The sequence below is a fragment of the Neocloeon triangulifer genome, unplaced genomic scaffold (assembly GCF_031216515.1).
Source record: "Neocloeon triangulifer isolate White Clay Creek 2 clone unplaced genomic scaffold, ASM3121651v1 ptg000017l, whole genome shotgun sequence".
Taxonomy (NCBI): Eukaryota; Metazoa; Arthropoda; class Insecta; order Ephemeroptera; family Baetidae; genus Neocloeon; species Neocloeon triangulifer.
This window is the reverse complement of record NW_026775559.1, coordinates 4350886-4366513: the sequence shown is the minus strand read 5'-3', so window position 1 is coordinate 4366513 and position 15628 is coordinate 4350886. Positions and strand designations below refer to the sequence as shown.

The 15628-nt window shown below is 36.9% G+C and overlaps 3 protein-coding genes across 3 annotated transcripts; 2 read left to right on the top strand and 1 right to left on the bottom strand.

Annotated features, from left to right (window-relative positions):
• Positions 1-10: 10 nt before the first annotated feature.
• On the top strand, positions 11-7263 carry LOC132203268 (uncharacterized). Its single transcript, XM_059630919.1, has 24 exons — positions 11-83; positions 370-581; positions 642-885; positions 939-1358; positions 1413-1607; positions 1678-1815; positions 1870-1996; positions 2058-2208; positions 2259-2446; positions 2501-2645; positions 2700-2979; positions 3038-3237; positions 3294-3444; positions 3496-3677; positions 3730-3928; positions 3986-4122; positions 4176-4356; positions 4417-4801; positions 4859-5100; positions 5175-6108; positions 6165-6411; positions 6465-6726; positions 6782-6976; positions 7037-7263. The coding sequence occupies exons 2-24, from the start codon at positions 402-404 to the stop codon at positions 7189-7191; spliced, it is 5538 nt and encodes a 1845-aa protein (XP_059486902.1). The 5' UTR covers positions 11-83; positions 370-401; the 3' UTR covers positions 7192-7263.
• LOC132203269 (peroxisomal N(1)-acetyl-spermine/spermidine oxidase-like) lies at positions 6471-9467 on the bottom strand. Its single transcript, XM_059630921.1, has 4 exons — positions 9229-9467; positions 8960-9130; positions 8483-8906; positions 6471-8181 (listed from the first exon to the last, which is right to left on the bottom strand). The coding sequence occupies exons 1-4, from the start codon at positions 9297-9299 to the stop codon at positions 7285-7287; spliced, it is 1563 nt and encodes a 520-aa protein (XP_059486904.1). The 5' UTR covers positions 9300-9467; the 3' UTR covers positions 6471-7284.
• A 4485-nt stretch (positions 9468-13952) lies between these two features.
• Positions 13953-15544, top strand: LOC132203211 (uncharacterized). The gene is made up of 2 exons (XM_059630814.1): positions 13953-14029; positions 14364-15544. The coding sequence occupies exon 2, from the start codon at positions 14367-14369 to the stop codon at positions 14907-14909; it is 543 nt and encodes a 180-aa protein (XP_059486797.1). The 5' UTR covers positions 13953-14029; positions 14364-14366; the 3' UTR covers positions 14910-15544.
• Positions 15545-15628: the final 84 nt, after the last annotated feature.

Here is a 15628-nt window from a genome sequence, read left to right as displayed (position 1 = left end):
TCGGGGCCCACGGCATGGTAGAATCATGCTTCAAGCTTTATCCGTCGAATGTCCTGTTGATCTTGAGTGAAAACCGGCATGTGGTAAGAAAATATCTTTTTGAATTCACTATTTTTTTACCTTACGTTTGTTTAAATCTATATCGAAATTCAACTCGATAAACTCCGATATTCAAACTTTCTATTTAACCTTTCGTTCTTCTGCGGAATCTTATCAAACGTGTTGAAAAAGGTGACCTAAGTTAACAATTTGATTTTTGATTCATGTGCCGTGTATATTATTGAGCACTGAATTTTTGATCAAGTACAACCAGTAAAAAAATATATTTTTGCAACCATAACTCACTTGATATCATTCTTTATTTTTCAGTCTGTAGATTGGAAAATTCATAGTTTGCAAGCATGCCAAAGTGCTCTAGGAAAAAAGGCAAACCTGAGAAGAAGGAGCCGCAGGAAGTTCAAGAGGAAACTCATTCGCTGCCTTTGGATGATGCGATAATATCTTCAACTCTATTGACATTCCTCAAAGATGCCACTGCAAAATTGCAGCAGCCAGATGCTGACCCACTGCCTGTCCTGAGAGTAAACTTTCATTTTTTTTTTAACTGAAACCCATATAATTAACTTTTAATTTCTGCAAAGGGCATTATTCAAAATTGTCCTCAACCTCTAAGTGGCGATGAAGCCAGGAATTTTGAAGAAGCGGCAATTGATGCTGTATTTGATCTCAGCAGAGTTCTCTTGGATTTTATCACCCTCAAAAGAGGTCCAGTGACCCAGGTTGCCTCTTTGGCTCTTTTCAACGTTATACCTGCAGTTGTTGGAGTGAAAAAAAGTGTTCAGTTTTTAGTTTCATCTACCAGCGCTCTCAGCAATATGTACACAAGTATATCTTATTTAATTTATTTTTAAGTATTGCTATCAATGAATTTTTTATAGAGCATTGGTCCAATGGCATGATACACTGGGGCAAGGCACCCAACTACGAGAACATGGATGAAAACACTGATTGCTACGCTCGTCTGCAAAGAATGCACTACCTGATGCGAATCCTCAACTGCCGCAAAGACATGTTGGAGCAGCAGACCAACGCACTTAGAGACCAACTTAAAAAGCATCAGATGTACCTGGCCGGTCCAAGTAGAGCTCGAAGCAAGCGAAGGTACCACAAACGAGAGATGGTCAGTGCCGAAGATTTTCATGAGTTTAAGTCATCTCTGAAAAAAGAGCCTGAGGACTTTGCGGAGTGCTTTTCAAAAATGCGTCTAGACAAGGGTGCGAAAAGCTGCAGACACGAGCTAGAGTGCCATTGCAAGGGCCCTGACGATGGATTCAAGGTCCAGTTCAAAAGGGTTAATTGTTAGTGAAAAACTTCATCTTAAAGTTTGGTGTAATTAAAGAATCAAATTTCAGCACCAGACATCATGCTAGAAATTTTTGAGAGTATTTTTGAAGACCCTTATGCTGTAATCAGGAAAGAGTTCAACTGGAACGAAGAGAACTTGGTTGAGCAGAGATACTGGCATAGTATTTTCTTGCAACTGCACTTAATCCACGGTGCAATGGAATCTCCATCATCAAGAGAAATATATGCTGATTCATATGAAGGTAAAATATTAAATTTTTTAAATGGTGACTAGTACTTTTATATTAATATCATTAAAATTTTCTTTTCCAGAGTGGTCGGCGTTTGCATGCTTCTTTAATGTGATCGAACGGTCACTATTGTGCCCTGCCACAAGGTACCATCCTTTGGCAGTAAAGAATTGGCACGGGTGGCTTGAAACTTGCATTTTCTTTGTCAGTGTACCAATGAGTGAGAAAATAAAGTTGCCTTCAGCAGTATTCCGTAATCAATATAAAATTCTAGAAACACACAACATCCGCCTGGCAGACGACGTTCTGAATGGTATCCGAAGATCAATGTGGATTTTGAATAGCAGTTTTTGGGACTCTGGCATTTTTTCCAAACTATTGGACCTGCATAACTTGTCAAAGTAAATTATTTTCATTTTATTTGAAACTTTTGCTTTTGACTAATAACTATAATTATTCTAGGATAGCTTTTGCTAACATAAAAAATCGCATAAAAGACCCGGAAATGCTGGATTTTGATTTTACTGAGGCTGTCTTGAGAGAATTACCTTGGAAAAACAAAAGAAAACTGCAAATACTGGCAAAGTTGATCCCTCACTGGCAGGATTTGGATGTAAATACTCTGAAGTTCATTGTCATTCAGTAATAACATTTGACCATTAGATCAAGAGAATTGTGAAAAAGAAGGGTGGCATGCCGAGTTTTGCTGCTAGTCTGGCGGAATCTTTGGAGTTTAATGAGTTGAGATCCTCTTGCTCCGACGTCTTCAGAGCTTGCTTGGAGAGATTGAGCAAAGAGCAGTTTGTAAGAGAATTTGTTCCAGTGATTGAGGCTAGCTTGGCCAACAGGAAGTAATTACAAAATTCATAATATCCTGACAGATTTACTAATATTTTTTTCACCAGCCATCACATGGGTTTGGTTAACTACTGGCTGCCTGCTTTGTCGAAGAAGTATCCAGATGTGGCTAAAAATCTGCAAGTGTTAGATTTGCATGCGCACATGGTTCTTCTGAATACGTTGCGGAAAGAAGGAGTGCTCACTTTGAAAGTATTTTCTTTAGTTTTTAATCTTCTCGAATTAAACAAAATACTGATAACCTAGGACCTATTGACTATTACTGATGAGAAAGGAGGCCGAGTCATTGACGCTGGTTTGCAAGCTGATGAGTTGCTGACCAGAAACCGAGCTCTAATCTCTCTCTGCGTGGGTTACAACTTTGTAGCCCAACTGATGGAAAAGCAGCAAACTTTAGAGACAGTGTTATATCTAGTAAAGGAATTCTTGAAGGACAATATCACTATTGCATCCCGGCCTTCTCGAAATATTTATATGGGCACCTTTCTAGTGTTCTTTGGCTGCTTACGGGACTTTTTGCTGCAGGGTAGGGCTTTTAATTAACAAATATAGAATTTTTATTTTCAATTTATTGCTGATTTCAGTCCTGAAGAATTCACCAAAAAAAGATTTTCTTCTGAGTGCAAACCAAAGCACTGCTCCTATCATGAGTTTCTTTAAGTGGCTCAGAGATTTTATCCTTGCTGGTATCGAACTAGGATTCAGCTACCAAAGAACATACACATCTCTGTATCTCTATGAAAATGTGCTCTGTGCTTTTGTGCCTCCGGAGAACAGCCTAAAGGTGTGATTAATTTTGCAAAGATAAAAATTCTATCTCATTAATTATTTGAAATACAGGCAAAGACAGAAAAACTAATTAAAGTCATGCAGTCGGAGGGATGCTTTTTATTTCTTGACTCTGAAATGTTTGAAGCCACTCTAAAATGCAGCCTCTCTCCTGATGATGATGTCCAAGTGATGTCTAGTTACATCCTTGCTTCACAGCGAGGTAAGCTATAATTAAACTTTTGCTCTTTGTATTAACAAAAAAATACTTAAGATTTTGACATGTCTGCTGTTTCTCTTCCTGGTGTCTCCAAGGAAGCCCTTCTTTTGTGCAGTTCCAACAAGTTTTATGTCGTGTCTGGAGGGGCTCAATTATTTGCTACAGTTGCAAAAATCACTAAAACTCCAATAGAGGAAGCATTGAATTTGCTTCTCCAACAAGCCCTCTCTGAATTTGTAAGCATATTTTGTTTTTTTCCACATAATTAATTTACATTTGAAATTCAAGTCCATCCTCAAAGGTGATCTTTTAAAAGGGGCTCTTGAAAATGGACCAATATATGGCTGCTTAGATGCAGTTTCTCACATATTTAACCTAGAAAAGAAGCCAGATGTGTCCCAAGAGTGCCTAGTTAACATTCTTAGTCTAATCGAAGAAGTGACGGATCACTTTTTGAAAGTGATGAATGCCAAATCTTCAACACAAGGTATGATAGCAAGGAAAATTTATTTGATTATCCTTTTTAAAATGACTTTGGTTGTAGAGTTTGCATCATCCTTTGAAGACATGGATTGGTCTATAGAGGCAGAAATCGATGAGAACTACTCTTTGGATAGCAAGTCCCTCCATTTGACACCTCAGTTCCAGTATGCTTTAAACTGTGCTTGGCTCAACCTCAAAGTAAGCTACCTTTTATCCTACTAAAGTCAATTTTTAACATTTTGCATTTTTAGACGTGCACTGAGCTTGTTTCCCAGCTTGGATATTTGTTCTGCGTACAAAATGCATCGGACGAAATTTTGTGGCGCTGCAGCATGGTGATTATGAATGTATTGCAAAAGTGCAGGCACAAAGGTGCATTTGAAGCATCAGGGCTTGTTCTGGGAAACTTTGTCAAGAATACTTCCATCTTAGGTTAAAAATCCAGCTTTTTTATTTATTAATTTAATCAATCATTTTAATTATAATATGCAGGAAAGGACATTCCCAAGAAAATGCTAGATAAATTAATGTCCACCTTATGCATGACTGGCTCTGATGCTCCTCCTCTGAGTCGTAGATCTGCTGGACTGGCAGTCGCGATTCAAAAAATTGTAGCGTCAGATACTGACCAAGAGAAAGAACTTCTTCATGATACTATTGAGAAACTCCTTGCTCCAACTGATGACTCAAAGGGTGGAAATGAAACAGAGGATGGAAGTAAAGTGACTGCGTTAGTGGACAGTGTGAAGACAAGAAAGATGCATGTTTTGTATACACTGGTCTCGGATGCAAGTATTGGTCAGCACATAAACTGCCACTTGGAGAATATTGCGCAGATGGCAATATACTTTTTAAATGCTGATGACTGGGGAGTAAAGTAAGTGTCTTCAAATAAGATAATTTTAATTAGTTGGTTAATTTTCGACTTTCTCAGGAATGCCGCTATGCAACTTTTTGGCGCATTTGTCAAGAAAATTGTGTCTCAGAGAAAATCGAAGCCTTTGAAGGAGGATGAGTTCAATCCTGAGTGCATCATGGTTTTGGCTTCCGAGCAGGAAGAGGCGGATTGGGACATGATGGGTAATGGACTCTTGGAAGATGTTTTTGTCCGGTCCTCTTACCTACTTACCCAAGTCCTGGCCATCATAAAATATCCCCCGACACTACCGGAAGAAGGTAAAAATTAAAAATTAAATCAATCTTTTTTTCAACTGAAAAATACTGGTAATTATTTGTTGTTTAAATTTTAGGCCAAACTTTGTGCACCCAGATGGTGCCCTGCTGCAATGTGCCAGATGAGGGTGTCATTTGTGCCATCCTTGGCTTTTTGCAGCACTTAACACCTGGGCCACCCTCCATGTGGACTGCAGACCAAGGTCAGTTGGTCAACGACATCTGCTACTACTGCTGGCAGCTTTTGGAGCACCCAAATTGGCTGGTACGAAAACAAGCTGCAGAGTGTGCTACCGCAATGGTCAACAAGAGCCATGTTGCCTCCACCCTGAAAACAATTCTCGATGAACTGGACCGAGCGTCACCCAACAAGCTGCATGGATTCCTCTTGATGGTGACAAAAATTAAAAAGAAAATTGCATTCTTCCGAGAGGACACCAAAAAGCTAGAGGCCACTATCAAAGAGATTGACGCAAAAATCACCTCCAGACTGTTGGTTGACTTGGCAGATGGAAAACAGCAAACTCACTGCATTGCCTACTCTTACGCCACTATTGAAGGTCTGCAGAAGGATGACCTGCTGCAAATGCTGATCTATTTAGCTGAAATGCATGATATGATGGCCATAGAGAAACACTGTCACATGCTGTTTGCTTTGGAAATGGTCGAGCAGGTTGTTAGTCAGCACCAAGAATGGCTTCCAGAAATCCTTGCTCTATGTTCGTCCTACTCGACTCTTGTTTGCGTCCAAGAACACTTATTGCACTTATTGACTAAATCCAACTTTGAGTCTGAGGCCATTGCAGAACAGCTTGAAGTTGTCCTTGAATACAATCTTGACATCAACAGCTGCAAGCATAACTTGGTCAGCATCTTGAGGCCACTCTTGATGTGGAAAAGAAGAATCTGGAGTAAATATTTGATGGATTCAAAGGTGGAAAAAATTTGGTTCGGAACTTTTGAAAAATTGACTTATTTTTCCAACCATGGTTGCCATATTAAAATTCATAGGTAATTTTCAAGTTAACAGCTTTAAATCTTAAATTATGATCATATGTTATTTGTAGGCTTCTTTCTGAAGGAGCAATAGTTGGAGATGAGTTTGAATCTTTGGCCCTGACTTTCCTAGCCTACTCGACCATGGAATTATTGGTTAGCGGACAGAGGGCTGATGCACGAAAGCTTTTAACTACCCTGGTTGAGCACTTGCTCAAAACGGCAGAAAACAGAAATGTCCCTGAGATTTCAATGATTGGCCCTGCTCTTCGTGTGATTAGTCCAGCTACGTGGGAGTTGTTCAGCATTGTCTCCAACGTAAGTGTCATTTTGAATAAAAATGTCATATTTTCCTCATACAATTTTTACAGTATCCAGACATGATATTGGTAGGAAAGACAGTATTAAAACTGACTCACATGCTTCTCTTACAACAAAACCTTGAAGCTGCTAAGAGCATTTGGCCTATGAGGTCAAAAGAGCATAATTACTGCATTATCGGTCCCAGCACATGTTTGCGCAAACTTTATGAGGTGGCACTTGAAAACTTACTTCCAGTATCTGCACTTGAAGAGTATTTATGGGAAATTTTAGCCATAAACTCGGATACATTGATCAGCATATTTCAAGAAGGTTGGTATTATATGTGTTAACAAACTATTGATTTTTAATTTTTTTTTCGTAAAAGGAATCACTAGCCCGTTCAGTCATGTTGATGAAGTGGAGCTCGACTTCTTCGAACACATCACTGAAGGATTTGTCTGCATCTGCAAAGCAACCAAATGCAAAATGACTGGCAAAGGCGTGCCATCTCCTGATGAAATGGAAAGCGACGAGAAAATTGTTAGTGAAGCATTGGAGAAGATTGAAAGTTCATTTAAAGGTTGCATATTTAAATAATTTAAATTTTTTTTTTTTTATTAATTTGCCAATATAATTGCAGGAAAACAAAAGCAACTTCACTTGAGTGTGATTGTCGCTAAAAAGAAATTGTGCCTCAAAGTGTTCATCCTTGAGAAATTTTACTCAAGACAAATGACTGATGTCATCCTCGAAGGAAAAAGTTTCAAAGACTTGTCTAAACTATTTGGAATTTAGATGCTTCTCAAGTCCAAAAGGAGATAAATAACAATAAAAATCACGTTCTTTCTAAATGAAAACTTTTATAACTATTTTTAAATATGAACCAAACTACTTTTTAGGCTTGGGTGGGCAACACTTCTCCATGTGAGCAACAGTAGAGATGATCCTGTCGGCTTCGCGGACTCCACTTAACTGCGCGCCGTGCAAGGTTCCAAGATGGGCTTCGTTGGTAGCCTCGCCAGCAAACATGACCACAGGTCGGTCTGCATCGTCTTCCTCGCACATGGGCTGGGCCAAAGTCTTGATGTGCTCGGGTCGAGCGCTGACGCTCAGGAAAGTGGAGCTGCCAAGGAAGTCGGGGTCGCCACACCAGGCAGAACGCACCACCCTGACAGGCTCAGGAATCAAAGGGTTGCCTGTGTGCTGACGCAGCAGCCGTGTTACATCCTCAATGACCTGCTCGTCACTGAGCTCCTCAAGTTGGACTGCGCCAGGTCCGGTAACAAGGCCATGCAGAACTCTAGAGTTGCCCGACAGCTCCTTGAGACTCGTCAAACATTCGAACCACTGGTCTGGCTCAGGTGGACCGTTCTTCTTGTGTTGCTGTTTGCTGAATGCAAGTTGCACCACTTCTCCTCCAGTACTGGGTACCCAAAAGGGCTTTTCGAACTCCAGGCAGAGCACATTGGAGCGACCAATACCCAGCTTGCTGATGGCATCCAGTTTCTTTCGAGGGATGTTGGGCAGCAGTCGTAGGGCGTGCTGTTTGAGGACGCCCAATGGAAGGGTGAAGAGCACAAAGTCAGCCGGCACGACCTCTCCTGAGCAGCAAACAACCTTGGCCGGTGCTGGGTCGTCAGGCTCGAGGGTGCTGCCCCAGCGAACGGTGCACACAGGGTGATCTAATTTGAGGCTGTTGGCGGGCAGGTCACGGAGAAGAGGAGAGATCAATGAAACTCCTCCTTCGGGGAAACTCATTTGACCCCCAGGAATGATGGAGTGCGTCTGAAATTTTAATCAAAGTATGTTTAATTAGGTACATCAAAATGCCTAAAGCTATATGAGAGGTTTTATATAAATTTTTATGTTCAGCAATTGCCTGATTAATATATTTTTCAAATTTTTAGCTTTTAATTTTAAAGTTGTTAAAAATTTAATGACAAATTGTAACTTTCTATTAAAAAAAAAATCATTTATGAACATAAATTAGAGCCTATGGAGGGATTGACCACAAATTTTCTATTGATGATGTTCATTAATATTATTTTCCCCCTGAAATTGTTTTAAATCTGTTGGTAAAATGTACCTGAATGTGCTCGGAACTGACGAGCTGCAAATCCTCCCCGACGATGCCTCTCAGGGCAAGCATCAGAGCTTCCTGGACGCGTTTTGCGTCTTCCTGTTCGTGACTCTCCACTGTAATCACTTCATTCTTGAGGGCTCGTTGAAGACCGTCGTGCAGAGATGTGTTGGCCGTTGGTCTCACTTTGGCCAGCGCATTTGCAAACGCAGTTCTGGCGGCGTCCACGACGTTGGGTGCGATGGAGCGCCCGTCAGATGCGTAAATGTGGCCAAAGGCAGCCTGCAGACGAGGTTTTGGTCCCTTAATCAACTCCTCCCTGGCCGCCAAGGTGACGGCGCTGTTGGCCAAGTTGGCATCTTCAAATTGCTGCGCGCCGAGCTCCAGCACACTGCCTCCGATCAAACTAGTGCTCACGCGACCTCCAGCCCTGTTAAAAATGTCGAGAAATTAGAAAATAAAATTTCTTTTGAAATAAAATACCTGTTTGAGGCTTCAAGGATTGTGATTTTCTTGAAGCCGTACTTAGCAAGTCTCTGAGCAGCGGACAAGCCTGCGATTCCAGCACCCAAAATCACAACTTTTTGCGTCTCTTTGTACGGAAGCCTTGTTGGCTTCCGCGGATCATCTCCTGCTGCTGATTCATTTTTCTGTCTGAAAATTCACCAGTTTAAAACGCAAGCGCTACAAGAATTTTTTTTGAAAAAACAAAAGTTCTTTAAAACTAAATAAAAGGGAAAACACTTTATAACCTCTTGGAGAAATGAATGCAGAGATTTGCTTGGCTGACTCTCAGACGGCAAACCCGAGAAGCCAGCAACATTTTGCTTGCGAATTTCTACTCAATTCAAGAATCAACGGCCACTGGTGAATTTCAAAGTTTGAATTTGTTGAGGTATTATTGAAATGCCAAACAAAATCACATAATATCAACAATGAAAAATATTTTGACAGTTGAACAATGGAGAAATTTTAATATGGAGATGGGGTATTGTTTAGAGATCACGCAAAAGATTGTGTGTGTCCAAAAATAACCAAAATAACGACATTTTTTCAAAGTTAATTATACCTTTACTATGCAATTTAATTTTTTTTAATTTCTTTATAAGGCTTCGGTTTTTAAATATGTGCCATAAGTGGTGTAGTTTTTTTAAAAAAATTTTTTGGCCTATAGTTTTATTTCTTGCTTTAACTTATTATAATAGATGCTTAGAATTACAATGTATTTATTTCTTAATAATCTTGCATTACTTTGGGCAGCTTCAACAACCTTTTGATTTTGATAAGGAACAATATTTTTCTTTTAATTTATTTCTCCACATTAGAAACTTATAATTTTATTAAGTACATATATAATTATGCAATTATTATACAATTAAAGCAATTTTCACTTTCTTAATTAGCTTTATAAATAAAATGATAAATAATTTATGTCTCGACATACAGAAAAAGAAAGGCTGGTTGTTATTTTTTTCTAAGCAGATAATTAGAAGTTAAAATATAATTTTCAACAATTTTTATATGATGAAATATTACATTAAAAATTTTCATCGATTTACCACAGAAGAGATTTTAGTTTGGCTGCCCACCTTTTATAACACAAGTTTGCGTCGGATTTGCGTGAAAACAACTTGCTGATTATCTACTTTTACCATTAGGGCTAGGTCCGCTCTAGCCGGTTTGTAACTTGCAGAACAACTCTGATATTTGGCACAGATAAAAAACATCTCTTTTTTTCAATCGACAGTCACATTTACGTTGGACCCAGAAAAAAAGGATGCTGGCCTTACTTTTTATGAGAACCACTAAAGAGACGAGAAATTTGAAAATCGTTATGAGGCGCCGGGTCTATCTTGGGGTCACAATAAATTTAGTTACAGCAAAGGCGCCATTCTTTAAAACCATTTAGACCCAGTGCTTGATCTTAATTATGTTCCTAATTAATCCTGTTTAATTTTTTGTTTCCGTTTCTTTTGCATGATTTATACCACGATTGATCTTGTGATAAATTGTAATCAATCACAGTACAAACAAGGCACATAATACATTTTTATCTTTATAAACCGGACAGTTCTCAGACACGCCCTATAGGATTTAAACATAATGATACATTTACAAACCACGAAAGCAGCTATCGCTTTGTAGCTCCTGGAGTTTGCTTACAGCAAATAATGAAGTATTTCTGTGAAATAAAAATAAAACGCAGAACAAAACGGATGGACTAGCATAATTATTTTTTAGGTATTATATTGTATTTATATAAATTCAAGAATTTTCACAGTGGGTAATAATTTTTTTTGGGTAATATTTTGTAACTTTTTTGTGCATAACACACTCCTCATCGAATACCAGATATTTATCTCTGTGATTTAGATTTATGACTTTATCTTTTCTCAACTATGTAGAGGCTCCTTTTGCAATTATAAACGACCAAATATTAGTTGCGAAATTTTTCTATTACCATAACACCACAATCAATTAGCCAAAATCTTCGATTCATTAATTATATGTCTAGCACCAACAGCCTGAGGAAACCTGAAATTAACTGCCTATCTCTATAATATTCTTGTTAGCAAACTTCACAGCTATAGGCCACTGAAATTGAGGAGACGCTAAAAAGAAACAAGCGGCTTGTCACATTCAAAGCGCAGTGTCCGCGAGGCATAAGAGCGAGTTTTCGCCTACGATCCCGCTACATTTCACTGCCCTTGATGTTTTTCGTAAACAATTTAGCTAAAGACAAAGATGATAACATTCATTCATAGGTCATAGGTAAAAAATTTGTTGTTGCCTTTCTTGTTTTTCTGAAGACACTTCTAAACATTTAAATATCAACAACTCTTGGAGACATTTTTATTTCCACTCCATCGCCCATATCGCTTTGAAAGTCAAATAGCTTGATCGTTAGACTAAATATCAACAACTCGTTTGCAAACTAAAAACGGCCATTAAATTTTATGTGGGTATCTAAGCACAAACCCAAAACACAATGTACTTGATTTGCCCAAGGGACATTTTTTTCCATGAATTTCCTCCTATTTATAATATCAATTTTTTCTCGCATAAAAAAACTTGCGAGAGAGTTTCTCTATAATTATCCTCTTTTTAGAGCTAGTTTGCACATTTAAAAGTTTATAATGGTATGATAATTATGCGCTGATAGTACTACAAACTACACAGTTAAAAAAAAAGAAACAGGAAAACAAGTTACATGAGCTATCAAAGCTCATACAAAATATTAAGCGATCTTATGCAAGTCCCCCTGTTGTTGAGTTGCTTGCAAAAAGCGTCTGGGTTGTCTCGGCTAACAAAAAAGAAAAAAAAATGAGGAAGTAGCATGCAATGTCTCACTCAGCTTCTATGAAAAGTGGTTCTTGAAAATATAGGTTATTGCTTTCGATCTGACTAGCTCAAAAAATGTGGCTGGCCTGAAAATGCTTTTTTTTTTTTTTTTTTTTTTTTTTGCTAGAGAGTCTATCAAAATCATTTGGGTAGATGGTGAAGCGCGATAGTGAAATCTCCTACGAGATGTGGAAACATTAAGGAGTGTAAAATTTCGTTGTTTGTAAAATTTCATAATATTTTTACGTGATATAATGATAAAACTTATATAGCATGATACTAATTAAAATGAAAACCCTATACTACTGCTGGAATAAATCGAATAAATTGTTTCAATTACTATCAAAGATTGTTAATTAAAATAATTTTTAGTTGAAAGTTTCAAAGAGTTATTTTTAAATATTTCTCAATTCATTAAAAATCAAATTTGTAATAAATTCAAATTATATATAATTATGCTGTTATGGGCAGCAATGGCCTTTGAGATAGATCACAATTTGTAACTAAAAATTACGTGATATTTAAGAAAAAATAAATTTGTAAATCAATTTTATTTAACTACTGGTAAATTAAAAATAAAATGGTAGGATTTTGTTCGTTAAAAGAAATGAAATTGGAAGAAACTTTCAAAAAGTGAAAATTTGAATTTTATTGCTGAATTTCAGTTGTGCTAAAAGTTATAATAAAATTAACATTATATATTGTCGGTATAGGAAATAGTGGTTATACTTGGAAAGCTTATCTGGGGAGTGGAACAAAGACGTGGATAAATGTGGTGTTTTATCAAAGCTTCATGCAGTTGGAAAGTTAAGAATTTCAAAAATTTGTATTTGTTTTATAACATGTGTATATTTTTATAACATTTAAAATTATTTGCCAATACAAAAAACCATTTTTGTCAAAAATATGTTACTCCATACATACAAAATGTAGATGAAATAAAAAATAATAATATAGATAATATAATTTATCACAAATGTCATGAAGAGAAAAACTATATTCAAATATATGAAAATACCAATGGAACTAATTAATATTTATTTACTTGTCTAAGATCAAACATGAGGGATGACAGTGTATTAGAAATTAGTATTATACACCCTGTAAAATATTTAGTAAACAAGACATCGAGGAGACCAGCAAAGTTTAAAAATAAAATAGCAACCATACTGCAACACAAAGATGTCCATCATGGATGACAAATATCTGGAATATATTACCCACGGGTCTAGACATTTTCTTTAAAGACTTTGATGCTGACTTCCTGTTTGTCAAGGTTCTGCTCATCTACAAATAAAAAAATAGCCTACTATAATATATATCTCGTCGAATAAAAAAAATTTTATTAGCAAAGCGAACGGGTTTAATTAATACAGCAAAATTGGTCATACGGGTTTTGAAAAAGCAAGTGGCCGCTATCACACTCCGCACTTTCTGTAGAGAAATAAATAAACACTAACGAGCCATTTCCCCATTGCTGATTTCTTTCCTCGATTTTGCTAATAGGTTGTTTAATCAACCCAATGAACTTGATTATGTGACATTCTCAGACAAGCAAAGAAAGTTGGCCTTGAGACTTTCTCGATGGTGTGTAAAAATGTGGCTTAACAGCGGGTCATCAATTTACAAATAGAAAAATTGAAAAACCTTTTTCCAAACATAGCAATTTACACCATTTAATTAAACTGTTTTATTAAATAACTGATGGAGAAAGTCGTCGCCACAAAAAAAATGCATTTTAAATAATCAATTGCTTAAACAACAAGAGCTAAAAATGCAATGGAGATTTAAAACGATTTTTTTTTCTGAACTTCAGAACAGCTTCAGAATACTCTATAATAAACAGGAAAAAATCACAATCGCTGCATATGTTGGGAAAATTTAAGCCCCAACATAATATCACCTTTTTCATTGAAAAAAGAAAAAAACACAGCAAAACTAGATTTTCTAATTAATCGTTGTTTGACACGCTTTTTATAATCAGTAAGGAAGTTAGATTAAAAAAGTTATTTATATCAGGGCTTCATGCAGCTGCATGATTATTTATGCTACGATTAGATTATGGTAAAAATAAACGCGCATTATCAGATACATGTATATACTTTTTACTGAAAGCTGATAAATTTATAAAATAAAATAAGTCCTAAAATGTTGAAATAAATCATTTCCGACTGTGACGGCTGGTGAGGCTGGTGATTCGTTCCTTTTGCAGTAAGTAAATTAAAATTATATATATATGGAGAAGATATTTCTGCCATGATTAATAGTAATTTTTTTATATTAACTTTAAATTTAGAACATGAAAAACAAATATATAAATTTCATAATTTGATCAAATTTAAATACAAATCATTTTATCTACTTCTAGGCCATGCCTAAATTTTTGCGCATATATGGTGAAAAAACTTTAGCAGAATATTTTTATAACTGTTCTGCTTGAAGTGCAGAAAAATAATTGATTATTTGAGTCACAAAATGAATAAAAAAAGCCGTGGTTAGAAAAACTAATTTAAAAAAATGCTGACTCTTATATTTAAATTTGCAGGTGATGCTGAAATTGAAACTTTGGCTGAGAGCCGTGCTAGCCTTGATGCTAGTATTGGCGATTTTTGACCCGGCTAATGCTGCTGACGATGACGACGATGATGATGGTGACAGCAGTTCGCAGTCATGGAACAACAAGCAGTGCACCATTGCCAACGAGCAAAAGCCATCCTACTTGTTGTACTTGCGGTCCTTTTCCAAGGGCTACGCTGTTGGCTACAAGGAATTTAACTCAAAAAATATAAAAAAGTCCAAGTGGATCATCACTCCGGTCATCTTCGGAGACAAAACCTATTATGAGATCAAAGACGTTTACGGCAAAGGCGTTTGGGGACCAATTGGCTCAAACGTGTACTCTTCTTCCCAGAGCTTCAGCAGGAGCGAAAAAGTATCCACACTGTGGACCATCGACCCACCCAAGCCAAATGTTGCCGTCACCATCAAGTTGGAGCGCAAAGGATATCTCGAGCTGCCTCAAAGCGGAAGCAACAAAAATGCCAGATTGTCGAAAGAGTCCATGACAAAGTGGATTATCAAATGCAAATAGACCAAAATACGTTGAAATGGCTAAACAAAAAATTTGTCGAACTTAAAACCACAAGCTTGCGGTAGAAAATTCTGTAGATCTCACAAAATAATCAGAAATCCAATATTTAATCTATTTTTAACTCTTAAACACACTTCGTATTTCCTGTTGCTTTCAATATGAGAGTGGAAAAAATATTGTAATTCATTCCAATCATTTTTATATAGCATTATTTAAATGTTTCAATAAATCTTTTGCTGGTTGCCCTCATAAGCATTTTAATTTGATTGAAGTGAAATATTTAAAACACGAATTTAGTAGTATGATTATTATACGCATATCTTTAAGGTGTAAAAACCGCATATTATGCGTGCAGGCCTAGCGCGTTAGAGCTATACCTCTTTTAAACGTCTTGTAAACGTGCGTGTAAAAGAAGGGCAGCTCTACACCGTGAACGAATACACCAACCATGTTGACGGGGAAAGTTTTTCCTTTTTTTATTTACCCAGCGAACAGAAAATATTTTTAATTTGATTTCGATGTTATTGAACAGTACATCATTCTCCCTAAATATTTCTAGGGAAACTGTGGTGCAAGGAGAACACACAATTATTCAACACGCAAAACATAAAATTATGGTATCTAACCATAATTCCAAACAGAGGAAAAAATTGCAGTTCCAGCACAAAAGTTTAAAAAAAAAAACAACAAATGAAAAAAAAATCTTTTTCATCTTCAAC

Bases quoted from the DNA above. Each gene is read 5' to 3' on its own strand.
- LOC132203268 (XM_059630919.1), top strand. From the start codon at position 402: ATGCCAAAGTGCTCTAGGAAAAAAGGCAAACCTGAGAAGAAGGAGCCG. The intron at 1,816-1,869 runs GTGAGAAAATAA...ATAAAATTCTAG, and splicing joins CTTTGTCAGTGTACCAATGA to AAACACACAACATCCGCCTG. The intron at 3,929-3,985 runs GTATGATAGCAA...CTTTGGTTGTAG, and splicing joins TGCCAAATCTTCAACACAAG to AGTTTGCATCATCCTTTGAA.
- LOC132203269 (XM_059630921.1), bottom strand. From the start codon at position 9,299: ATGTTGCTGGCTTCTCGGGTTTGCCGTCTGAGAGTCAGCCAAGCAAAT. The intron at 8,907-8,959 runs GTATTTTATTTC...CATTTTTAACAG, and splicing joins ATCCTTGAAGCCTCAAACAG to GGCTGGAGGTCGCGTGAGCA. The intron at 8,182-8,482 runs GTACATTTTACC...TTAAAATTTCAG, and splicing joins TCAGTTCCGAGCACATTCAG to ACGCACTCCATCATTCCTGG.
- LOC132203211 (XM_059630814.1), top strand. From the start codon at position 14,367: ATGCTGAAATTGAAACTTTGGCTGAGAGCCGTGCTAGCCTTGATGCTA.